The sequence below is a fragment of the Taudactylus pleione genome, unplaced genomic scaffold (assembly GCF_031769625.1).
Source record: "Taudactylus pleione unplaced genomic scaffold, aTauple2 ptg002591l, whole genome shotgun sequence".
NCBI lineage: Eukaryota > Metazoa > Chordata > Amphibia > Anura > Myobatrachidae > Taudactylus > Taudactylus pleione.
Window position 1 is genome coordinate 272,112 of NW_028286970.1, and position 27,889 is coordinate 300,000.

General features: G+C 44.9%; 1 protein-coding gene across 1 annotated transcript in view; it reads right to left on the reverse strand.

The window, feature by feature from the left end:
- Positions 1 to 27,889, reverse strand: part of LOC148431249 (uncharacterized) — a 97,038-nt gene that overhangs the window by 48,719 nt on the left and 20,430 nt on the right. The window contains exons 6-7 of the mRNA XM_088466164.1: positions 15,623 to 16,214; positions 9,924 to 10,877 (exon numbers count right to left, since the gene is read on the reverse strand). Of these exons, the coding sequence (XP_088322290.1) occupies positions 9,924 to 10,877; positions 15,623 to 16,214 (1,546 nt within the window). The remainder of the gene's footprint in view (positions 1 to 9,923; positions 10,878 to 15,622; positions 16,215 to 27,889) is intronic.

Genomic DNA, 27,889 nt, shown 5'->3' on the forward strand with positions numbered 1-27,889 from the left:
TGTGCTGTAGGTGGATATTATATATAATATAGATACAATAATAACCATGTGCTGTAGGTGGATATTATATATAATATAGATACAATAATAACCATGTGCTGTAGGTGGATATTATATATAATATAGATACAATAATAACCATGTGCTGTAGGTGGATATTATATATAGTATAATATAGATACAATAATAGCCATGTGCTGTAGGTGGATATTCTATATAATATAGATACAATAATAACCATGTGCTGTAGGTGGATATTATATATAATATAATATAGATACAATAATAACCATGTGCTGTAGGTGGATATTATATATAATATAGATACAATAATAACCATGTGCTGTAGGTGGATATTATATATAATATAGATACAATAATAACCATGTGCTGTAGGTGGATATTATATATAATATAGATACAATAATAGCCATGTGCTGTAGGTGGATATTATATATAATATAATATAGATACAAAAATAGCCATGTGCTGTAGGTGGATATTATATATAGTATAGATACAATAATAGCCATGTGCTGTAGGTGGATATTATATATAGTATAGATACAATAATAACCATGTGCTGTAGGTGGATATTATATATAGTATAGATACAATAATAGCCATGTGCTGTAGGTGGATATTATATATAATATAATATAGATACAATAATAGCCATGTGCTGTAGGTGGATATTGTATATAATATAATATAGATACAATAATAGCCATGTGCTGTAGGTGGATATTATATATAATATAGATACAATAATAACCATGTGCTGTAGGTGGATATTATATATAATATAATATAGATACAATAATAGCCATGTGCTGTAGGTGGATATTATATATAATATAATATAGATACAATAATAACCATGTGCTGTAGGTGGATATTATATATAATATAGATACAATAATAACCATGTGCTGTAGGTGGATATTATATATAGTATAATATAGATACAATAATAACCATGTGCTGTAGGTGGATATTATATGTAATATAATATAGCTACAATAATAACCATGTGCTGTAGGTGGATATTATATATAATATAATATAGATACAATAATAACCATGTGCTGTAGGTGGATATTATATATATAATATAATATAGATACAATAATAGCCATGTGCTGTAGGTGGATATTATATATAATATAGATACAATAATAGCCATGTGCTGTAGGTGGATATTATATATAATATAATTTAGATACAATAATAGCCATGTGCTGTAGGTGGATATTATATATAATATAGCTTCTTTTAGGTATGAAGCTGGTTATTTTCTCAGGTACTAGACCAATGATTCATCCTCTGTATAGATCGTCAGTACAACAGAAGTGGATATATGAGATTAATACTCAGTTGTTCATCATACTGTGATTGCCAGCACAATGCAGCTAGATGAATAAGAGCAGCCTTGTTGGTATCTAGTTGTATCAAGTTGTTGTAGTGTAAATTCACTCTGCGGTGTCAGTGATAATCAGGACCGGCCCCAGGTGTTCCAGCACCCTGTGCGAGGAATGTTGGAGCGCGCCCCCGCCCCCCGAGTGTCTAAACCTAACAACCCCATCCTCGCACCCTAAACCGAACCCCCACCAATCCCTAACCCTCTCCCTACTGCCCAATACTTAACTTGCCTGCGGTTGAGATTGTGGTACCGGGTTCCCGACGCTGTGGGATGGTAGCCATCAGCATGCCACATGCCGAGATGCTGACTACACCCCCTTTCAGCTTCAGCCACCCCCACTCAGTTCAGCAAATGACCCCTGAAGTGTGAAGTCACTTATACACAGTGCTCCTCCTGAGCTAGAACTCAGTCACCCTCCTTCCCTATCACCACAGCTCAGCAAATGACCCCTGAAGTGTGAAGTCACTTATACACAGTGCTCCTCCTGAGCTAGAACTCAGTCACCCTCCTTCCCTATCACCACAGCTCAGCAAATGACCCCTGAAGTGTGAAGTCACTTATACACAGTGCTCCTCCTGAGCTAGAACTCAGTCACCCTCCTTCCCTACCACAACAGTTCAGCAAATGACCCCTGAAGTGTGAAGTCACTTATACACAGTGCTCCTCCTGAGCTAGAACTCAGTCACCCTCCTTCCCTACCACAACAGTTCAGCAAATGACCCCTGAAGTGTGAAGTCACTTATACACAGTGCTCCTCCTGAGCTAGAACTCAGTCACCCTCCTTCCCTATCACCACAGCTCAGCAAATGACCCCTGAAGTGTGAAGTCACTTATACACAGTGCTCCTCCTGAGCTAGAACTCAGTCACCCTCCTTCCCTACCACAACAGTTCAGCAAATGACCCCTGAAGTGTGAAGTCACTTATACACAGTGCTCCTCCTGAGCTAGAACTCAGTCACCCTCCTTCCCTACCACAACAGTTCAGCAAATGACCCCTGAAGTGTGAAGTCACTTATACACAGTGCTCCTCCTGAGCTAGAACTCAGTCACCCTCCTTCTCTACCACCACAGCTCAGCAAATGCACACGCACTTAACTCAATGTCTCAGAGGCACGGCTCCTTAGGTAGCCCCCTCCTCAGACCCAGCACCTACTGCAAGTTGCAACTCATACTACATACATACTATCTCCAGTCCTTGCTTAGTTATTATTACCACCTCTGCCCCCCACACTGTTCATTATTCATTCCCAATTCCCCCCCACCCCATGATCTCTCAGCAGCAGGACCACCACCTGCACGCTCACTGCTGCTGCTCGCTCTTCTAGTCCTCATCTAAGATTTAACTTCTAACATACCAGACCAGTGCCGCACGTCCGCACCCACCCCGCCCACGTCACCACCTCTATACTGTCACATAATATATCGTCTATATTATGTCTTAGATGAAGAGCTGATCAAATTGTAAGTCAGACTATTGCTGGATTACATAGAATTATAGAGGATTCCTCTTACAGCTAGACATATTTATGCCTCGAGTTCCTCACCTCAAGTGGAGATATGCAGATATTTTGGCCAGGTACCATAGGAATCAGCTCTGTGAGCGATCGAGCACCTCCAATATTTGTGCTCTCGCAGTTGTGTCTGTGCCTACCACACACAAGTAATAAAACAGCGCTGATCACATAGAAACATTCAGTGGAGATGGAACGGGTCTAAAAATCTTTAGTCGCATTTAATATAAAACACAACATTAAAAACAATTAGCAAACTGTGTGCATATATATTAGTTAGCGATGATGAGATTTATATATATATATATATATATATATATATAAATCTACACAGCATAAATAGTCCACTGTCTAGAACGCTCTGTGACCTATGCTGCCTGATGGATTCCCCCCGTGTGTTACATTGTATCTTCTCTGCTGGATTACAGATCACCCGGGAGGAAAGTGACTGTACAGCCGGAGTCTCAGTCAGCTAGGATGCTCTGTGTCTCCTATGGCCCTGTTACCTATGCTGCCTGATGGATTACCCCCGTGTGTTGCATTGTATCTTCTCTGCTGGATTACAGATCACCCGGGAGGGAAGTGACTGTGCAGCCGGAGTATCAGTCAGCTAGGACGCTCTGTGTCTCCTATGGCCCTGTTACCTATGCTGCTGATGGATTACCCCCGTGTGATACATTGTATCTTCTCTGCTGGATTACAGATCCCCCGGGAGGGAGGAAAGTGACTGTACAGCCGGAGTCTCAGTCAGCTAGGACGCTCTGTGTCTCCTATGGCCCTGTTACCTATGCTGCCTGATGGATTACCCCCGTGTGATATATTGCATCTTCTCTGCTGGATTACAGATCACCCGGGAGGAAAGTGACTGTACAGCCGGAGTCTCAGTCAGCTAGGATGCTCTGTGTCTCCTATGGCCCTGTTACCTATGCTGCCTGATGGATTACCCCCGTGTGATATATTGTATCTTCTCTGCTGGATTACAGATCACCCGGGAGGAAAGTGACTATACAGCCGGAGTCTCAGTCAGCTAGGACGCTCTGTGTCTCCTATGGCCCTGTTACCTATGCTGCCTGATGGATTACCCCCGTGTGATACATTGTATCTTCTCTGCTGGATTACAGATCACCCGGGAGGGAGGAAAGTGACTGTACAGCCGGAGTCTCAGTCAGCTAGGATGCTCTGTGTCTCCTATGGCCCTGTTACCTATGCTGCCTTATGGATTACCCCCGTGTGATACATTGTGTCTTCTCTGCTGGATTACAGATCACACGATGGGGGGGAAAGTGGCTGTACAGCTGGAGTCTCAGTCAGCATTGCCATGTGGAATTACATATGCCGAATTTAATGTTTCCTGTCTGCCATGTACACTTTATTTTATTATGTTGTTGTACTTTAAAAAATAAGTGCAATAAAAATGACTCAATTAAAAAAATTAAAATAAAGATTCTCTATGAAACATCTGTGTTGGGATCACCAATGAATGTGAAATAAATAGACATAAGAGTACAGAGAATAAAAACGCTGATCAATATTGAGGGATTTGGAATAAAGAATTTATTATCACAATATATAATGATATATAACAAGTGAGAAAGACACATATATATATACACAAATATGAGTAATTAATGGTAGGGCTGAACGGCTCAGAATTTCCTTATTACACGCTTCATTCTATAGTCACATTTCTAATTCTCTTTCTTGTAATATATCACTGACTGTATATAATCTATACATGTTACAGCTAACAATAAGTTATATATTATACATGTGCACCAATGACAGACATCCTCTTCTAGCTCTTCCTTGGTGTTAGCAGAACAAGGCAGTGACCCTCCTGATGAGTAGAGTAATCCATTGGAAGCATTGGTGTAACTGAAGGGGGGGGAAATCGAGCAGGGCACATGCACTGGGCACCGTGGCAGGCCCAGGAGAGGGGGTGCAACCGGCCAGGGCATTGTACCCGCACCACCTGCCCCCACCATTACATCCTGACTTTAACGAGAAGACAAGTTACACAGGGGGAATGAGTCTGGTTGAACCACTGTTGTACGATGATGATCTTAATATTCCTACACAAACAGGCATCATCTGGACGTGTGATTACCGACAGAAGACGCCATCATCCCAGGGAGGATAGATTTCTTTAGAGGTTCCAGGTTGTGAGAAACCACCATATAGGTAAGGTGCACATGGAATGGAATGTTCTCAGAGTGACAGAAATGGCTGACGTGTGATGTTGGCGCGCCCCTTCCGGTATGTGACCACTTTAATTACTTTAATTTATTTTAATACATGGTGGTAGCGCCAATCTTAAACTTGCCCTGGGCTCTGAAGGCTCTAGTTACACCTCTGATTGGGAGAGGCTGAGAGAGGAGGTTACGGAGTAGTTTGGAGGCATGAGGTGATTGGGGACTGTCAGTAGTGATACTGAAATCACCGATGATGATGGTGGAGATGTCTGAGGATAGGAAGTGAGGGAGCCAGGCATAAATATGTTCCAGAAATTGTTGGGATGGACCAGGTGGGCGATAGACAGCAACACACAGAGAAAAAGGGGTGACAGTCCTGATAGAATGTACAAATGATGTAATATGAGTGAAGGTAGCAGCACGGTTGGTGTAATGGTTAGCATTACTGCCTCACAGCACTGAGGTCATGGGTTCGATTCCCACCACGGCCCTAACTGTGTGGAGTTTATATATTCTCCCTGTGCTTGCGTGGGTTTCCTCCGGGTACTCTAATTTCCTCCCACACTCCAAAAATATACTGGTAGGTTAATTGGCTCCCAATAAAAATTAACCCTAGTGTGTATGTGCGTGTGCATGTGACAGCGAATATTGGCCCTGATTCAGAGCCGGACGCTCTGACAGAGCGCTCGCTCTGAATCAGGACCATTCCTCTGAAATTAAGAGCGGCCTCCTGGCTGCTCGCATAGCTGTGGGTGACCACCCACAACTATAGCGAGTGGCCAAAATGATGGTTGCGATGGTCAAGACCATCGGGCTTGCGACGAGACCCTTGCGGTAGGGTCTCGTCTTCCGCAAGCCCTGGAGTGCTTTTGGCTCTATCAGAGCCAAAAGCACTCCCACTGACATCACTAGTGATGTCAGTGGGGCCGGCCCCAGACGGTAGGCGTTCCCATGGGAACGCCCCCGTCTGGCCAGCCACGCCCACCAAAGTGGGCGTGCTCTCACTCACCATCGACAGCACGCCCCCTTTGGTGCGAGACCCATAACGACGGCTTGGCCGTCATTATTCAGGTCTCGCGCATGCGCACGACGGAGCCGCCTCCGTCATGCAACATCGACCCGCTTGCCAGCGCTCGCTCGCGGGTCTGAATTAGGCCCATAGAGTGTAAGCTCCATTGGGCCAGGGACTGATATGAATGGCCAAATATTCTCTGTAAAGCGCTGTGGAATATGTGTGCGCTATATAAATAACTGGTAATAAATAAAAATAAGGTACCTGTGGGAGAACTGTGTATGTGATAGATTGGGACAGTAATATTCCAACCCCACCTCCTTTACTATTACCAGGCCTGGAGGTGTGTGTGACAGTGCTGCAGGGGAGGAAGTGTCTGATTGTGTGACAGTGCTGCAGGGGAGGGAGTGTCTGATTGTGTGACAGTGCTGCAGGGGAGGGAGTGTCTGACTGTGTGACAGTGCTGCAGTGGAGGGAGTGTCTGACTGTGTGACAGTGCTGCAGGGGGGGGAGTGTCTGATGGTGTGACAGTGCTGCAGGGGAGGGAGTGTCTGATGGTGTGACAGTGCTGCAGGGGAGGGAGTGTCTGATTGTGTGACAGTGCTGCAGGAGTGTCTGATTGTGTGGCAGTGCTGCAGGGGAGGGAGCGTCTGATTGTGTGACAGTGCTGCAGGGGAGGGAGCGTCTGATTGTGCGACAGTGCTGCAGGGGAGGGAGCGTCTGATTGTGCGACAGTGCTGCAGGGGAGGGAGCGTCTGATTGTGCGACAGTGCTGCAGGGGAGGGAGCGTCTGATTGTGCGACAGTGCTGCAGGGGAGGGAGCGTCTGATTGTGCGACAGTGCTGCAGGGGAGGGAGCGTCTTATTGTGCGACAGTGCTGAAGGGGAGGGAGTGTTTGATTGTGTGACAGTGCTGCAGGGGAGGGAGTGTCTGATTGTGTGACAGTGCTGCAGGGGAGGGAGTGTGATTGTGTGACAGTGCTGCAGGGGGAGGGAGTGTCTGATTGTGTGACAGTGCTGCAGGGGAGGGAGCGTCTGATTGTGTGACAGTGCTGCAGGGGAGGGAGCGTCTGATTGTGTGACAGTGCTGCAGGGGAGGGAGCGTCTGATTGTGTGACAGTGCTGCAGGGGAGGGAGCGTCTGATTGTGCGACAGTGCTGCAGGGGAGGGAGTGTTTGATTGTGTGACTGTGCTGCAGGAGAGTGTCTGATTGTGTGACAGTGCTGCAGGGGAGGGAGTGTCTGATTGTGTGACAGTGCTGCAGGGGAGGGAGTGTTTGATTGTGTGAGCCATGTTTCTGTTATCGCCAGAAGGTTGAGGTTCTATGAGATAAAGGTCATGGATGGATGTAAATTTGTTGCAGACAGAGCAGCATTCCATAAGGCACATTATAGAGACTGGGAGGGTGATGGGAGAAACATGATGTTTGTGGTTAGCTGAATTTATAGTCTGTTATGAGTGGGGCCTGAGTTTGGAGATATGTCACCAGCTAATAGAAGCAGGAGAGAGAGATAATTATAGATGTAGGAGGTGTATGTTTGTCAGTGTATATAGCTCATATGTGTATATAAGAGGGGAGTAGAGTAATGAGGAGGCAATGTGTACAGAGGGGTGAGATACAGGGAGAATGACGGGTGTAATAGCCTTAGAGAAGATACCATGGAGTGATATAGGAAAAAGCTCATGTGTGTATATAAGAGGGGAGTAGAGTAATGAGGAGGCAATGTGTACAGAGGGATGAGATACAGGGAGAGTGACAGACGTAATAGCCTTAGAGAATATACCATGGAGTGATATAGGAAAAAGCTCATGTGTGTATATAAGAGGGGAGTAGAGTAATGAGGAGGCAATGTGTACAGAGGGGTGAGATACAGGGAGAGTGATGGATGTAATAGCCTTAGAGAAGATACCATGGAGTGATATAGGAAAAAGCTCATGCGTGTATATAAGAGGGGAGTATAGTAATGAGGAGGCAATGTGTACAGAGGGGTGACATACAGGGAGAGTGACGGATGTAATAGCCTTAGAGAAGATACCATGGAGTGATATAGGAAAAAGCTCATGTGTGTATATAAGAGGGGAGTAGAGTAATGAGGAGGCAATGTGTACAGAGGGGTGACATACAGGGAGAGTGACGGATGTAATAGCCTTAGAGAAGATACCATGGAGTGATATAGGAAAAAGCTCATGTGTGTATATAAGAGGGGAGTATAGTAATGAGGTGGCAATGTGTACAGAGGGGTGATATGCAGGGAGAGTGACGGATGTAATAGCCTTAGAGAAGATACCATGGAGTGATATAGGAAAAAGCCCATGTGTGTATATAAGAGGGGAGTAGAGTAATGAGGAGGCAATGTGTACAGAGGGGTGAGATACAGGGAGAGTGATGGATGTAATAGCCTTAGAGAAGATACCATGGAGTGATATAGGAAAAAGCCCATGTGTGTATATAAGAGGGGAGTATAGTAATGAGGTGGCAATGTGTACAGAGGGCTGACATACAGGGAGAGTGATGGATGTAATAGTCTTAGAGAAGATACCATGGAGTGATATAAAAAAAATCTAATTTTTAACAAATGTTGATTTTGGATTAAAAGGTGAAATTTGTAGGACAGTACAAAATGAAATGTCAAGTTTGATTATGAAATTACCTGATCACAGATGGCGTTTAATGTTTGTTACACTTTTTTTAACTGTTTAGAAAACCCACTTAGTTATTCCACACTTTGTGTATTACCACAGTTAGTTGCCCCCTCAGCTAGCTGCCCCATAAGACTTAATGATAAGATATAGTCTGGCTGATAAGACACATGACTACATCTAAGCCAATTGGTCAGTGGAATGAAATGCAGAGTGATGAAAGGACATACATAGCACTGTGTGTGTGAGTATATAACAGGCAGTGTGCTACTATAATCTATGTCTCACTGATCCCCATCACACACAGGTAATGACAATAACAGTAACTCATTACATCACATATGTATAACATCAGATGGAAGATGTGATGTTCTCCACGATGGACTGACATTGGGAATTTGTCACCACATGGATCTCTTAGCTAGAGTACAAGGAGGCTGAGGATTACTTGCTTTTGATTAGCAACAGAAAATACAACTTTCCCTCCCTGTTCCCTTCAGTTGTCCATGACTGTGTAATATATACTTTCCTTTTATTAAGGTTGTTGTGTGAAAAAAGTAGCAATGTTTGTGCACTGATGGCGCTGTGTATTGTCCATTCTGCCATTACTGGCACTCAAAACGGAATCAGTGTGTAATATTTAATCCCAACAGCAACAGCCCGGCAGAGGTGATAATTCTGATCGTTCATTAAGATAAGTATCGCTAACCTAACCCCCCCCCAACCTTCCTTAGGGGCTCCTAACCCTAACCTCCCCTCTAAGTGCCTAAACCTAACCCCCAACTTCCCCGCAGCCTAACCCTAAGTCTCCCGGGGGGGTAGGTGTGCCTAACCCTAAGTCCCCCCGGGAGCCCCTAACCTAACCCTCCCCCCCACGGCTGTCCGTGCCCAGCTTACCTCAGTATGCCGGGCATCGGGCTCCCGGCGAAGGTAAAATGACAGCTGTCGGGATTTTTTCTACACCTGTCATTAGAGCCTAGCTGGGATTAGACAGTCGGGATGCCGACAGTCGGCATTTAGACCATCGGCATCCCGACTGCATACCTTCAAAACACAATAAATTAGCCAAAAGATTTTAAGCATTTGAATTGCTTAAAGTATTGTGCTTTATGTCTATCAGCTCGTTTTTTTTATGTATTATTTGATGTATAACAAGATTTGATTTCTGTGTAAAACATTTCCCACACTCAGAGCATGGAAATGGTTTCTCACCTGTGTGATTTCTCTGATGTCTTACACATAAATCAAATCTTGTAAAACATTTCCCACAGTCAGAGCAAGGAAATTGTTTCTCACTTGTGTTACATCTCTGATGTCTAAGTAGACTTGATTTTCTTGTAAAACATTTTCCACACTCAGAGCATGGAAATGGTTTCTCACCTGTGTGACATATTTGATGTCTAACAAGATATCTTTTGTCTCTGAAACATTTCCCACAATCAGAGCATGGAAACGGTTTCTCACCTGTGTGACGTCTCAGATGTATAACAACAGATGATTTATAGACGAAACATTTCCCACACTCGGGGCATGGAAATGGTTTCTCACCTGTGTGACATCTCTGATGTATAACAAGATGTGATTTATGTTTAAAACATTTCCCACACTCAGAGCATGGAAATGGTTTCTCACCTGTGTGACATCTCTGATGTGTAACAAGATCTGATTTATGTGTAAAACATTTCCCACACTTAGAACATGGAAACTGTTTCTCACCTGTGTGACATCTCTGATGTGTGACAAGAGCTGATTTATAGGTGAAACATTTCCCACACTCAGAGCATGTATGGTGCTTTGCACTGGTCTTAGTTGGTTGGTCATTAATGACTTTTGTGTTCTGTTGAGGATCTATGGAACAGGAATACATTTTATCTACTGCAGGAGCTGTAATAGGTGTACCACTATCTAAGGTATCAGGAGACCATTCCCCATAATCAGAGGGATCAGATGACACATGTGCACTGTGAGGTGCTGGATGTATAATTGTGGTGTTAGGGTTTTGTCCTAGAGAATCTCGGGTGATGTTGGGACCTTCTATGTCACCATCTGTAGATAAGATGAGATGTCCCTCTGAGATCTTCCTTCTGTTACATCCATCTGCTGGGAATAAAATAATATATGATAAAAGTATTGTTTCCCTGTAACAGGGATAGTTTCCCAATAGAGACTACGGTGACAGGTCCCCAAATTAGTAACACATGGGGAAGTTCCGTTGTGTCATGGTATAATGTATAATGGTCACATATTATACTATGTTATAGCTATCACAGGGGTTACATGTTTATTCTAATACAAAACATAAAGACAATTGTTGTCGGCATTGGCCCCACCACTACAAACCTGGGTACATCTAGCAATCCAAGCACAAGGACTTCAGCAAAACATTTAAGCTTACAGCCCAGTATCAAGGTTCCTGCAAGTATCTATATTCTATATACATCAAACACCATTAAACTGCTGGTAACATGTGCTCACCTCCCAGATCCAGAGGCTAACTCCTAAACAAGCATAGGCTAGTGAGCCACACCCAAAACAGCCTCATATCGGCATGACTGACAGCATTCAGGACTTTAGGCACAATTTTCAAACAAAATAAAACAGGCCAGTCCTGGATGTTACCCATATGGTACATGGTACCAGCCGCGTGGCGATAGGTTTTTGTTTCACACTTAGCTTCTGTAGCTGAGAGACAAGAAAGATGTAACTACAAGTTAGTGGTGTATGAAGGATCATTCATAGAGTAACTAGCAGAATATTAGGAACGCCTGATGCCGGATTACAAGCTTAAATGTTTTGACCAAAATATGAACAAATCCCTATACTGTCCTTTCAGTGTTCGCAAATACGCGCTATAGAACGTATTTTACCCGCTATTGAGCAATGGGGATTCACTTTTAAAAAGTAGCCGGGTCCCCGGGGACGCGTTGTGCTGTGGCCAATCCCTGACAGCTGGCTGCAGCGCAGCCCGTCCCCCTGAGAAAGACACAATGCTGTCTGTTATTGGCTGCTGCTGTGGAAAGCCATGCTGGGATCAAGTGTATGATCTGACCCCAGCATCGGCACAGCATCCGTGCCGGGCGCTGGGATAGTGTGTTTGTTCCCAGTGCCGGGTAAGCCACCACGGCAGGTACCTGGTGAAGGGGCCGCCTGGTCCCTTCCACCAGCGTCAGTGGTAAAGTGGTGGCGGGAGAAGCTTGGCTCCAGGCACAAGCTAAGCGGAGCTCGCTGTCCAGAAGCGGCGGTTGTTTGGCAATGGCCACGAGCCAAATACGGCTCGCGGTCCAGCAGCCAATAGGAGGCAGATGCGACGAGCCAATCGCGGATTGCCGTGTCACAGCCCTTGAATCAGACACCGCTGAGCGGAAAAGTTCAGTCCGGTGGTGAAGGGGAGGAGTGAAGACCTCCCGGAGACAAGAGAAGAGCGGCGCGGCAACAGTTCCGGCGTCCGCACAAGAGGCCAGAAGACGGCGTGATCAAGGAGGAAGAAAGGAAGAGGCGGTGCCGCTGGCCAGGATGGGCCATCGGCAGAAGACTGAAGCTGAGGACCGAAGAGGACTGCGGAGATGGAAAGAAAAAGAACTAACGAAGTTCCCCTGCGCAGCCTCTTCCACCTTACGAGTAGGCGGCCTTTGACCACCGTTATTTAACCCCTCCCTAGACCACCAGGGTTGTCGGGCACTAGGCCTGTGGAATAATTTCAGACAATAGGCCCATAGCTGGGCACAAGACCTGGGCTACATAGGGATCATTAGACCCGATTGAAGGTGTGAGTGACCTGGGCATTAGGCCCAGGTCACCAAAGGGCAAATAGGTAGGCCAATACTGGGGGCAATACATAGGTAAACTACTGGGGCAATGTATAGGGGGACTACTAGGGGTAATGCATGAGGGGGATTACTACTGGGGGCAATGCATAGGGGGATTACTACTAGGGGCAATGCATAGGGGGATTACTACTAGGGATAACGCATAGGGGGATTACTACTAGGGATAACGCATAGGGGGATTACTACTAGGGATAACGCATAGGGGGATTACTACTAGGGATAACGCATAGGGGGATTACTACTAGGGGTAATGCATAGGGGGTCTACTGGGGCAATGCATAGGAGCACTACTACTAGTGGCAATGCATAGGGGGTCAATTACTGGGGGCAATGCATAGGGGGACTACTGCTGGGGCAATGCATATGGGGACTAAAGGGCAATAATGTGCGGCATAATGTGTAAAGGCCAGGCATGGCTGTGTGGCATCATTTGTAAGGTCTATTACTGCATGGCATAATGTGTAAAGACGGGACATTACCTTGCGGCATAATGTTTAAAAATCGGGCATTGCTGTGTGGCAAAATATGTAAAGACCGGGCACTGCTGTGCGGCATAATGTGTAAAGACCGGGCACTGCTGTGCGGCATAATGTGTAAAGACCGGGCACTGCTGTGCGGCATAATGTGTAAAGAATGGGCACTGCTGTGCGGCATAATATGTAAAGACCGGGCACTGCTGTGTGGCATAATGTGTAAAGATGGGGCACTGCTGTGCGGCATAATATGTAAAGACCGGGCACTGCTGTGTGGCATAATGTGTAAAGACCGGGCACTGCTGTGTGGCATAATGTGTAAAGATGGGGCACTGCTGTGCGGCATAATGTGTAAAGGCCGGGCACTGCTGTGCGGCATAATGTGTAAAGACCGGGCACTGCTGTGCGACATAATATGTAAAGACCGGGCACTGCTGTGCGGCATAATGTGTAAAGACCGGGCACTGCTGTGCGGCATAATGTGTAAAGATGGGGCACTGCTGTGCGGCATAATGTGTAAAGACCGGGCACTGCTGTGCGGCATAATGTGTAAAGACCGGGCACTGCTGTGCGGCATAATGTGTAAAGACCGGGCACTGCTGTGCGGCATAATGTGTAAAGACCGGGCACTGCTGTGCGGCATCATTTGTAAGGGGTTAGGGGAGGTCTGAGAGGCATATGGGGAGCTCTAAAGCATAAATTATGATGGGACCCAGAAATGGTCAGGTAGGACCCCATTTTTTTTTTAAAGTGGAGGGTCCCTGGGACCCACATATTTTGTCACTCACCGCGATCACTGCCTTTGCTGGATACACAGATTGTGAGTGGAGGTGACAAGCCCCAAAGTGTCAGATGTTCCTCCAGGTGATTGGAGAATTATTTTGGGCTTACGGTAACACTCCTAGGGACTCAAAAAGGGTTATCTAGTCACACCAGATACATTGTACCCCTCAGTATGGGACAATGGTGAGCCCCAATATTTATTATAGTTGGTTGGGGGGTGCTACCACAGGCAATGGGTATTAGACCAAAGAATAGAGGAGAGAGAAAGACATGCCTGAAGGGGGGCACTGGGGTATCCGAGATATAACTTTTATTGTTACTTTTAATATTGTCTGTAAGACAAGAGGAGCAGCCAAAATTATTCTAAAACCATAAAGAAGTGAACAAAAGTAATGAATTCAGTGAATTAAAATATAGGCATAAACCCTGTCCATCCACTCATTCATATATGGGATGGAGCTATTACATATATATAGCATTTATCCTTCATTCAACTTGCTCAGTTATTCAACACAGGACTCTGGGCCTGATTCAGACCTGTCGCTATGGGTCTCGCACCAAACGATAGTGAGTGACAGCTCGCCCCGTTTGGGAGGTGGGCCGGGGGGGGGCGGCTGAGCAAACGGAGGCGTTCCCAGTGATGTCAGTGGGGAGCTTCCTGCTCGTACAAGCTGGGGCTTGCTGATGCCGAGACCCAACCTTAGGGTCTCGTCGCTAGCCCCGATGGTCACAATGGTCTTGACAATTGCGACCATCAACCTCGTCGCTCGCTAGAGCTGTGGGCGACCCAGAGGCCGCACTAAAAAATGCAAGCAGCCGCCCTCATTCATAGCGATCGCTTGCATCAAGCGACCGACTCTGAATGAGGGCCATAATGTGTTCTGACAACCTAGACCAGGCCTGGCCAACCTGTGACTCTGCAGCTGCTGTGAAAATACAAGTCCCAGCATGCCCTGCTGTAGTTTGGCTATTAGGAAATGCTAAAACTGTGGCAGGGCACGCTGGGATGTGTAGTTACACAACAGCTGGAGGGCCACAGGTTGGCCAAGCCTGTACTAGACCATGAAAGCTGAAGGCACGTTAACAAGACACTGCTGCCTCCAGGCTTACAGGAAAGATGCGCAATATCCATGGGATGTACGGAGAGAGAAGCTGGGAATGTGCAGAGGTCGCCATTTTGGGGAATATTTACATGAATGTTTTTTTATTGCAAATTTCTACTAAGAAAAAGCAAGAGAGCAGTGTGGGGAGATATTATTGAATTCCAAAAGACCCTCACGGTGATACCTTCAGCATACAGAAATGTCTGCTAGTTCTTCTCATTAGGAAGTGAGCACAAATATTCAGCATATTATCCTATGTTGTATCAGTAGGCCAGGCCAAGCTTTGGCTGAGCACGTAGAATAAGGGATTGTTGTGGCAGGGCTCTAATGGCATGGTTGCGCCCTGTGCTGACCCCACCCATTGAGCATACAACGTCATTACATGACAGCGTGAACCGCTGCCTCAGTAAGTGCAAGGAATGGCTGCATATAATGGCCAGGATGCTCGTCTGAAGCATCCACAGGATGCTCCCCGGGTACTCCACCAGCAATCCTGGCTGCAGGCATACTGCTAGCAAGGAGCAAGGGCCGGTGGGAGGCGGTTAAAGGTGCTGGCCACAAAGCCTCTGCAACCTGTGCGACAGCACCAGTTGCCCATAGCTAGCTACAGCCCTGTGTTGTAGTGCAAGGGGTATGCGACTCTTTTCTTTATTACTCACCTGTGCTGATATCTGTAGGGATTTCCTCCTCCTTACACTGCTGATCACCCCTCACATACATCTCTTCTTCTCCCTCTATATCTTCTGCCTTCATATCAGTCACATACGTCTCTTCTTCTCCCTCTATATCTTCTGTCTTCATATCAGCCATGTAAATCTCTTCTTCTTTCTCTGTATCTTCTACTTTCATATCAGTCACATACGTCTCTTCTTCTCCCTCTATATCATCTGTATTCATATCAGTCACATATGTCTCTTCTTCTCCCTCTATATCGTCTGTCTTATTATCAGTCACATATGTCTCTTCTTCTCCCTCTATATCTTCTGTCTTCATATCAGTCACATATGTCTCTTCTTCTCCCTCTATATCGTCTGTATTCATATCAGTCACATACGTCTCTTCTTCTCCCTCTATATCGTCTGTCTTATTATCAGTCACATACGTCTCTTCTTCTCCCTCTATATCTTCTGTCTTCATATAAGTCACATACATCTCTTCTTTGCCCTCTATATCTTCTGGCTTTATATCAGTCACATACGTCTCTTCTTCTCCCTCTATATCTTCAACCTTAATATTAATCGTAACATCAACCTAATAAATTACAAAACACAAAAGTATAAAATACATCCTTTTAGAAAAAAACCCAACTGAGGAAGCCAAACTTGTGTTGAAACACATCCTACACCATTATTTATACATATTTTTATTAACTAGAAATGTATGGAGATTATAAAGAGGTTAAATAAACATGCCCGATAGTGTAATATTATTAAGTTGCAACCGATGCTCAAATCAAATGTGCGTACCAAGAGAAAAAACTTTATCTATAAAAATCTTATTAGAATTTCAAATTGCAAAGTTCACACTGAATGGGATGGACTCAGGATGTCCTCAGGTTGGATCACCTTAAAAGAGCTCATTCAAGCCCATAAGGGAGAGGGATAATATAGTATAGTATTTCCTTCATATATATTGTGGCATATATAATAAAGGCTGTGCACCAAATGATTCTATATTTATAGCCTGTAACGTCTTTCCAAAGATCTCCTAGTATCCCTTTTTAGTACTCCACAGGAATGTATATGATGAGTACACATGAGCTATAGGGACTTCCTTAGGAGTGACCACTCCTGAGTAACGCGTTTCATCCTATAGGGACTGTCACAACCGGGTAATGGGACTACCTCTGATGAGGTTAAGAACCGGGGGGGGGGTTAGGATATTTGTAGTGAAATGACGGGGGTGACAGACTAAGTCTCCCAATTGAGTCTAACTCACTTGGTGGTTCTCTCCAGTGACCCCTCCAATTGAGATATGGTTTTCGCCACTCCAAGTAAGCAGGTTGCAGCCCTCTGGACAGGTACTTGGGAATGACAGAAGACTAGGATAATATACTGAACACGACTAACACAGGGAACACTGGAAATAACACAGAGGAATGGCTTGTACTAAAACACAGGGACTGAATACACAGGGATGCTCCAGAAAGGTACTGGAAATGCAGAGATGGAGATATACTGAGATTCCAGAACGGAGTACACAAAGATGCCACTTGGGGCGCACTGGAGGTGTGGACAACTTGTACTGATGCACAATGGTGCGTACTTTGTACACGATGGGGACGCACCGGCAGATGACCTTGGCATAGTACCTAACGATGTGTACTTGTACACAAAGGTGCGACTCCGGACGCAATGGCAGAGTACTTGAAAGGATGTACAGTGGTATGTATCTGTACACGCAGGATGAACTTGTACTGAACATGGAGATTTGAATACATGGAGGTGCACTTGAAACACACGGGATGAATTGTACTGGACACGGGGACTGGATACACAGAGGTCCAACTTGAGACACACAGGATGAATTGTACTGGACATGGGGACTGGATACACAGAAGTGCGACTTGAGAAACACAGGATGAATTGTCCTGCACACAGGGACTGGATACACAGAAATGTAACTTGAGAAACACAGGATGAATTGTACTGGACACACAGAGGTCACAGAGAACAAACAGGAAACACCAAGGGAAGGAATACAGCCTCTGGAGAATAAGACGGTTGTCACAAGGAATGCCTACGTTCAGCCATACGGTGATGTTGATCAGCAACTTCCTGTTGCAGGAGTTGGACCTAAATACCCCTAGCCAGCTGGTCATTGGATCATGAGATCAGCTGGGAGACTTGCAGTGCTGCCATTGGAGGAGACTGATCAGGTGAGATGAACCAACATGGTTGCGCCCATGCCTGCTAACACAGGAGTCAGGACACACGCATGGAAGTCCTAACGGACCCCGGGGAAAATCCTCAGCCATAACCCACCACTGCCATTGGCGTCTGAATGCCTCGGAGCCTAAAGACACCAGTCCAGCGGTGAGTAAAGGCCGATCCCAGCCGGATCCTGACAGGGATTTCTACAGGAGTGACCACTCCTGAGGAAGTCCCTATAGGACAAAATGTGTTGAGTCCAGCTGACCCAGGCTCTCTATTTGTGGACATTAACCACTTTCCCTAGCACGGTCGTATCAGATACGACCATACCAGACAGGGCTTTCACTGACATGGTCGGATCTGATACGACCAGTCGGAAACGCATCACAGTGAAAAGCAATCACAGTAAACACTTGTTAGGGAAAACAGAAAAAATACTTAGCACATAGTTTCCATATAAATTGGGGAGCCAAGCTCTGAACCCAGTGACCAGCCCCAACAGCTGTTTCGGTTCCTCCTTCCTCAGGGGACTGCTATGAAACTACTATACCCATGAGTCGGCTTATAAACCCACCCTGCATCAACAAGTAATGCAACTCACCTGGGTGACATAACACCCGGCAGCTGCATCATCATGTGTACAGGCGAGCCGCCTCCCACATCACAAGTCACGCCCACTGGCCGCCCGGCAGCATACATCAACCAGCGGACGGAACCAGAGTGAACGCACAAGTGCCCCGGGGAAGACAGCATCGTTCCCTGTCCCCGGAAGTGACGCAGCGCAAACAGCGCTTTACAAAACAAACCCCATAACAACATAACATATAAAACAAAATAGACAGTGCATGCATCGACTGATAGTGGTCACTCCTGCAGAGCGGGCCATACCACATGTAGGCTAGGAAGGCACCATAAGGCATTAGCCTGTTAGCGGAACCAAAACATCCCCACTAATTTCTGGGGAAACAAAAAAGGTTCCTAGCCACCGGATGTGATGTCATCAACACCTAGGTAACCACAACCTGTAATATTCTCAGTAGTAAACATTAATGGGTTGCTAGGCAACCTGCTTTAACCCTATATAACTTAGAAAAAGGTGCCAATTAAACAAATGGCTTAAGTAAAATAAACATTAGTCTGTAAGGTCATGGTTCCTAAATAGATGTATGGTGCATAATATCTAGCAATACTATCAGAAGGCATACACAATTCATCCTCACAAAAAATGAAACATTTCATATAAGAAAAACATATATAGCAGCATATATGGAATAGATGTGGAGACACCAAGTGAGAATAAGAAGGCATTGGTCAAATTGTTCAAAAAAACTAAATTGGCGGAAAGCTTATTTAAAAGGTACAGTCTTGTAAAGACCTTTACAGTCTTATCGGTCAAGGAAACAAAATCCTGGATATAGAATTCAAATCTCTATATATCAAAAATAAATAATAGAGTCCTGAAATTAATTGAGTTCACAAGAATGGAGCGAGTAAAGATCTTCATTCAGCCCGTGGGACACCATGGTTCTGAGATGATGAATCCATCTGCACTCCTGTTTTATGCCGAACACCTCCCCTTCTCATGGGTGGAACATGGTCAATGGGCATAAAGAGGAAGTAATTAATGGTGTGACCATATGCCTTGCAACAGGTGGTGTGTTAGGTTACATTTTAACAGCAGCCTTTATAATAGAGGCCCGATGCATGGCAATTCTTTCTTTAAGCATCCTGATCGTTTTGCCCACGTAGATCATTTTACAGGGACATATGATGATATAGGTCACAAAACGGGTTTCGCAGCACATACGGTGTCTCAACTGAAATAATGTCCCATTCAGTGGGTGTGTGAATGTTTTCCCCATTTGCATAAACTTGCAATTAACACACCCTGCACATCTAAAGGCACCATTTTGTAATTGCAGCCAATTATTCGCTTTATTGACTCTCGGGCTGATATCAGAACAACTTATTAATTCCTTTAAGTTACGGCTTCTTTTATAACAAAAGTGGTGCTTGCGCACAATAGTCCTTAAGGATCGGGTCAGTTTGGACTATGTGCCAGTGTGTAAGGATGGCTTTTCTTACAACTCCTGAGGTGATGGAGTAAGTACTTGTAAATACCATTTTGGTACTAGCATCGTCCTTAATGGCTGGAGTGAGTAATTCATCTCTATCCAGTGCTTGGCATTTGTGTATAGCATTACGGACTTCTCTGGGGTCATAGCCCCTATCTATAAATTTCTGGCCCATCTGTTCCAACGCCCCCAATAAGTTCTCCTTATTGGATGTAATCCTGACCACGCGAACTAATTGAGAGTAAGGTAGCCCACGTTTCAGGGGTTGTGGATGGAAACTCATTGCTGACAACAGCGTATTTTTGTCTGTCGGTTTTCTAAATATTTCAGTAGAAAACTCTCCTTTAATGATCTTAATACAAACATCAAGGAACTCAGGGCCTGATTCAGAGCCGAACGCTCTGACCAGAGCGCTCGCTCTGAATCAGGGCCCTCCTACCTGGTTTTGGAGCGGCCTCATGGACGCTCGTATAGCTGTGGGTTACCACCCACAGCTATAGCGAGCGTCCATGTTGATGGTCAAGACCATCGCGACCATCGGGCTTGCGACGAGACCCTGCGGTAGGGTCTCGCTGCCGCAAGCCCAGGAGTGATTTTGGCTCTATCAGAGCCTAAATCACTCCCACTGACATCATTACTGATGTCAGTGGGGCCGGACTCAGACGGTAGGCGTTCCCATGGGAACGCCTCTGTCTGGCAGCCACGCCCCCAGCACGTCCACCAAAGGGTGCGTGATGTCACTCACCATCGACAGCACGCCCCCTTTGGTGCGAGACCCCGAGCTCCCTCCGTCGTGCGCATTCGCCAAACATCGACCCGCTTGCGAGCGGGTCTGAATGACCCCCTCAATTTTTTCTTTATTACATGTACATGTAAATTGAATGGAACCAGGTATTGTATTCAGGCCCTTAACAAACTCATCCAAAGCAGCCACACCACCAGTCCAAAGCATAAACAGGTCATCGATGTATCTTACGTAAAATGTAATAAATTTGGAGAAGTCGGGATTCGCCATGATATATCTCTTTTCATAAATGTGCATATATAGATTCGCGTAAGGACTATTGTGCACAAGCACCACTTTTTTTGTGATGGCTTTTCACTCATTTATAGGACTTTATTAAATATTTTGCTATTTTTTCAAATGGTGTGATGGCTGACATTTCTACCTTGTGTCATACAAGTAGTAGATGGAGGATTTATATATTGTGACACAGTTAGGTTAGGGGATCCCTCTCCTGGGTAGAGGACTCCTTCCTTACACACACACACAGCAGCAGGGAAGCAGCACACCAGTCTGGATGCAAGTACAAGCTGGTCGGCGCCAGTCTTTATTGTACAATGTCAGAAACATAAAGAAAACATAAATATAAATCCTAGCCCTGTCGGGGCACTAACTTCACAGGTAGTTCCCTCACTACCAGAACCTGGCAGGGCCTAATGCCCTCGCCAGCAACAAAAGCACAGCACAACACTCACGGTTAGGTTTCCAAGTGTCTCTGAGCAAACTCCCTGCCTGCTCTCCCAGGTGAGACAATCAGCCCTAAACAAACTAGGCTTATATTGGCCACTCTCAGGTGGAAAACTAACAATCCTGTTACCAGGCTGCGAGAACCAAATCCTGGAGTGGCCGTGGGTGGAGCCCTCCCTCTCCTCTCACCCACAACCCCCAGGTCCCAAACCGGCTTTTCAAAAATCCGAAACTCGAGCCTGCTACACTGCAGACTTTCTCCTGGGGGCTTAAAACACAAAAGACAGGAATCTGGGACAAATGTACCTGCCACAGACCACTTTACCAGTGATCCTATCACAATATATATATATATATATATATATATATATATATATATATATATATACACACACACACACACACACATATACACACACATATACATACACACACACACTACACAAACATGTTGAGTTTTCCATATCCGAAATGATGGGGACCAGGAGATTTCGGATTTGGGATTTTTTTTCAGTATTTACAATACGTGGGTGACTTGCTTGCGTTGCGGGAGTTCAGCGGCATTGATGGCAGGGTGCGGGGGTCCAGCGGCTTCCGTGGTGGGGTGCGAAGGGGACCAGCAGGGGTGTGGGACCATTGATGGTTTGCGAACTGATGTTAAGGAAACATCGGTGGCTGTGGCCTCAAACAATCAATGGTTTCTATAAGTAGTTGAACACATCGGCCAAAATTGAAATTTTTTTGATATACAGTGTTTTAAAAAATTATTTTTTAAGAAAATTGTGTTGAATACGTTGTAAAATGATGTTCTTGACCTAATTCAGTCATAAAAAAACCCCCAACAATTTCTGAGCGGTTTATGGAAAAATATTTAGTCAGTTAAGTGGTTAATACCTAAGAGGACTGGGAACCATTCTAAACGATAAGCGCACTTTTATCTTATATCTATTTTTATGTTCTCTAAATTGTCTTTCTGTGTTATTTTATCCAAATAAAACCAGTGTTACAAATGTACTGATCGGGGATCATTTGTCTTTGATTTGAAGCTCGTGTGTACTCATCATATACATAATATAGCAATATTTGGTACGCAGCCTGTATTATAAATATAAAAATGAAGTGCTGCGCACAACCTGATCCCTATTATGAGATACTGTGTATCTTTGATAGCTATATAGGGAATTTATTGATAATGGTGTTTTCTTATGGGTGAGGAAAGTATCTGCTGACTTCTGGCAATGGGTCAGTTATAGCATAAAGACTTTGTGTGGATTTATGCAGTGCTTGTTATCCCTGCTATAAACAGATATATATCATGGACAATGACAAGGAAATAGAACTGTACTTGATACAGGTATATAATCAGTTACATGAGTATGCAATGATCCTAATCCATGCACAGATCATTTACATTACAAATGCGTATAGGGTATCTGTGGGGGAAATACACACTAAAAAGGGGGTGACCCCACCTAATCCTTAGTGAGCCCACAGTATCTCAATCAAAAGTCAGTGATCAGTCAATGAGGAAAAAGAAGCTGTTGGAGACTGCGGCGTCCCATCAGTCTCTTCTTGTTGATAAGGGGTGACTAATTACCCAAGTCCTTTGTTTGTTGTCCGGATCGTCTTCTCAGGGCTTGGAGGTGGCTTGTTTCAGCAAAATGTCGAGGATCCCCTGGACAACAGGGGATACTTACCCGGGAGCTCAGTCACCTGTTGTGGAGGGGGCGGCCGCGACCTCGGTCCCAGGATCCCTGACCGCTGTTGCCTCACTCGTGGCCACAGGTGCACTCCTACAGCACTGACGCGGGTGTGTCCCTGGATGCAGGTACACCGCTCGCTGCCCGCGCTCTGGCAGAGCACCACAGTCCAGGGGATCCTCGACGTTTGCTCAAGCAAGCCACCTTCAAGCCCCGAGATGACGATTAAACCGGAAGTCAGACATCCATAAGTGCAGCAGCACACCATAAGAAGTCTTCGCCGTTTACACAAAGTGCGCAGGTCTACTGTTAAACCATTATTTATTATATTTGCCACAATATATATGAAGGAAATACTATACTATATTATCCCTCTCCCTTATGGACTTGAATGAACTCTCTTAAGGTGATCCAGCTGATGACATCCTGAGCCAGAACCGTAACTAGACTTTTTGGTGCTTTGTGCCAGAAAGAGCATTGGCGATCCCCCCCCCCCCTATTTTTAGGGACATAAAAATAAAATGTGCACCAGGAAAAGGGCCATGGCCTCATGGGGAAGGGCCAGAAGAGATAGGGGAGGCCAGGAGATGCTGGGGATAAATAGGGACATAATATAGTGCACCTGAGAGAGGACCATGGATTCATGGGGAAGTGCCGGGGAAGAGATAGAGGAGGCCAGGAGATGCTGGGGATAATAGAAGAGGAAGCTACAAGTGAGAATGATAATAAACAGGAAAATTGACAGGCCCAAACAGCGCCCCCTGCCCTGCAGTGCCCTGTGCCATGGCACCGGCCGCACTACCCTAGTCACGGGCCTGTCCCGAGCCCATCCCATTCAGTGTGAACTTTGCAATTTGGAATTCAGATAAGCTTTAAAGTTTTTTCTTTTGGTACGCACATATGATATGAGCATCGGTTGCCACTTTAATTAATAATATTACACTATGAGGCGCATGTCTTATTAACCTCTTTCCAGAACGGCCTTATCCGTCTGCCACACGGGGTCTAATGAAGACTGCGGCCACCTTTCATTTCAGGGATCAGTGACTTTTTTGTGCTATTTGACCACTTTATGTATACACTTATTTTTATATAATGTTTAACAATTAATTTACTCGGAGGGAATTTGTGATCGTTCACTGTCCTTACACCTTCACCCATATATATATATATATATATATATATATATATATATATATATATATATATATGTGATCAATAAAACTTTTCCAAAAGACTAAGAGTCTCCTGACACTAGTGTGGAAAGAGGATACCACCCAATTCATATGACACATGCACAAAAAGAACAATATTCTTGAATAAACTATGGAAGGAGGGTATGTCCGTATCATGGTTTGGAGGACACAGTTACCAGATACAGCTGAGACTATCAGTAACCCTTTTCTGCGAGTGGAGGATCCCTGACACTGCACATACCTTGGGTGGGGGGAGAGGAGTGGTGCATTTAAGTGAGTAGAGAAATACAACTGAAAACCTCTCCATAAATATGTCACTGGGTGACAGTCCCATGTACAATGCAGGAAGGAGGTGGACAAGTCCCTGAGTATGAGAGATATACTGCCAGCTGCGGCTGTACTAACAATGTGCTGTGCTACAATTACTAAGCAGGCGTTTTCCTGCTGCTGAACTAACAATGTGCTGTGCTACAATTACTAAGCAGGCGTTTTCCTGCTGCTGAACAAACAATGTGCTGTGCTACAATTACTAAGCAGGCGTTTTCCTGCTGCTGAACTAACAATGTGCTGTGTTACAATTACTAAGCAGGCGTTTTCCTGCTGCTGAACTAACAATGTGCTGTGCTACAGTACTAAGCAGGCGTTTTCCTGCTGCTGAACTAACAATGTGCTGTGCTACAATTACTAAGCAGGCGTTTTCCTGCTGCTGAACTAACAATGTGCTGTGCTACAGTACTAAGCAGGCGTTTTCCTGCTGCTGGACTAATAATGTGCTGCGCTACAATTACTAAGCAGGCGTTTTCCTGCTGCTGATTGAGGTGTGTGAGCAGAAGTAACATTTCTTGTGCTACTGAGCGATTGTCAGCATCGGCTGGAGATAATTCCGCCACTTTTATGTTAGGCATTGCTAGAGAGAAATCCTACTAATTAGCAATTTAATTTATAGGTCTATTTAATTATTGTAACAATATAGAATGTGGTTTTCCTAATGAAGGCTTTTGGCTTTTATTAAAATGTGCAATTATGTGTCTTGTTGTAATTATGTATGTTTTCCCCTTGTTAATGAATAAATCCTATAACTGACCAGCGCCTCATTCTTGCTCTTTTCCTATGTATAATAGTATGTGCGTCTGGGCCTAGCAGCTGTGACGTGGAAATGTCTTAATTCCCGATGCTGAGGAAAGTTCAACGATGTGCTGGGACGTATATAAGCAGAATCGGAGTACTTCTGGTGGCTGCCGAGCTTCAAGGTGGCAGGGCTGGCATAAAGTGTATGCTAGGGACAGGGAGGGTAGCTACCAGCACCACCCAGCACTAAGGGGGATAAAGTCCCAAATGACAAGTGCCAAGATTAGTTTAAATACCACAGCTAAGTAAACAAGCTGCTATAAAATGTATATATCTATCGAACAGTAAAAATCTGTTGTTGTGCACTGCATCAAGGAACATCACAGTGCTGTAGGGCACTGCATCTAGGAACATCACAGTGCTGTGGGGCACTGCATCTAGGAACATCACAGTGCTGTGGGGCACTGCATCTAGGAACATCACAGTGCTGTGGGGCACTGCATCTAGGAACATCACAGTGCTGTGGGGCACTGCATCTAAAAACATCACAGTGCTGTGGGGCACTGCATCTAAAAACATCACAGTGCTGTGGGGCACTGCATCTAAAAACATCACAGTGCTGTGGGGCACTGCATCTAAAAACATCACAGTGCTGTGGGGCACTGCATCTAGGAACATGACAGTGCTGTGGGGCACTGCATCTAGGAACATCACAGTGCTGTGGGGCACTGCATCTAGGAACATCACAGTGCTGTGGGGCACTGCATCTAGGAACATCACAGTGCTGTAGGGCACTGCATCTAGGAACATCACGGCGCTGTAGGGCACTGCATTAAGAAACATCACAGTGCTGTATAGCATCGCATCTAGGAACATCACAGTGCTGCAGTGTCTGGGTGAGAATTTATGGGTACACACAGGGTGTATATTTAAAATGTTTTAATTACCCATATATTCCCCTCTCCATCCAATTATTACATATTATACTTATTATTCCTTCAGTCACTTACTATATACACAGTGTTATTGCCCATATATTACTAGCATTCCCGATAGGCTGTTTCAGTGGGCGCCGCGCCCTGCCCCAATTCTAAAGGGAAGAAAGCACCCTGCCCTCTGGTGCAGCGCCCCGCTGAAATGGCCTGCGGGTTCTGTCCCCTCCCCCGGGCCGCAGTGTCCCATGGGTGGGGAAAGCGGCGGTGCAGCGGTCGCCGCCAGTGAATGGATGCTCGGCGCATGCGCCCAGAATCCATTCACAGTGATCACAGCGCTTGGGGGCCGGCCGACAAGTTCCTCCAGTCACTTTGTGTACCTTCTCCCCTGTTGCTCTCTCCAAGCCTTGGTACATCTCTCCCTGTGTCACCTGCCCTCAGTGTTATCCTGTCACTGTAATGTTACCTGGACTTATTTAGGCCTAATGGTTACACTCAGTCACTGTCATTATCTCTTACTCCCATCTGAGCCATATTGTCATCTATATTGTTACGTATACTTTATCCTCTATATATTATATTCCATGTATGTCACATTCCCCCATGTGGTGACTATATAATAATGACCCTTCTGTCCTTACTCCTGTCTGTCTGTCTGTTACATATACTTTATCCTCTCCATATTATATTCCATGTATGTCATATTCCCCCACGTGGTGATTATATAATAATGACCCTTCTGTCCTTACTCCTGTCTGTTATGTATACTTTATCCTCTCCATATTATATTCCCTGTATGTCATATTCCCCCATGTGGTGATTATATAATAATTACCCTTCTGTCCTTACTCCTGTCTGTTACATATACTTTATCCTCTCCATATTATATTCCATGTATGTCACATTCCCCCATGTGGTGACTATATAATAATTACCTTTCTGTCCTTACTCCTGTCTGTTATGTATACTTTATCCTCTCCATATTATATTCCATGTATGTCACATTCCCCCATGTGGTGACTATATAATAATTACCTTTCTGTCCTTACTCCTGTCTGTTATGTATACTTTATCCTCTCCATATTATATTCCATGTATGTCACATTCTCCCATGTGGTGATTATATAATAATTACCCTTCTGTCCTTACTCCTGTCTGTTATGTATACTTTATCCTCTCCATATTATATTCCATGTATGTCACATTCCCCCATGTGGTGACTATATAATAATGACCCATCTGTCCTTACTCCTGTCTGTTACGTATACTTTATCCTCTCCATATTATATTCCCTGTATGTCACATTCTCCCATGTGGTGACTATATAATAATTACCCTTCTGTCCTTACTCCTGTCTGTTATGTATACTTTATCCTCTCCATATTATATTCCATGTATGTCACATTCCCCCATGTGGTGATTATATAATAATGACCCTTCTGTCCTTACTCCTGTCTGTTATGTATACTTTATCCTCTCCATATTATATTCCATGTAAGTCACATTCCCCCATGTGGTGACTATATAATAATGACCCTTCTGTCCTTACTCCTGTCTGTTATGTATACTTTATCCTCTCCATATTATATTCCCTGTATGTCACATTCCCCC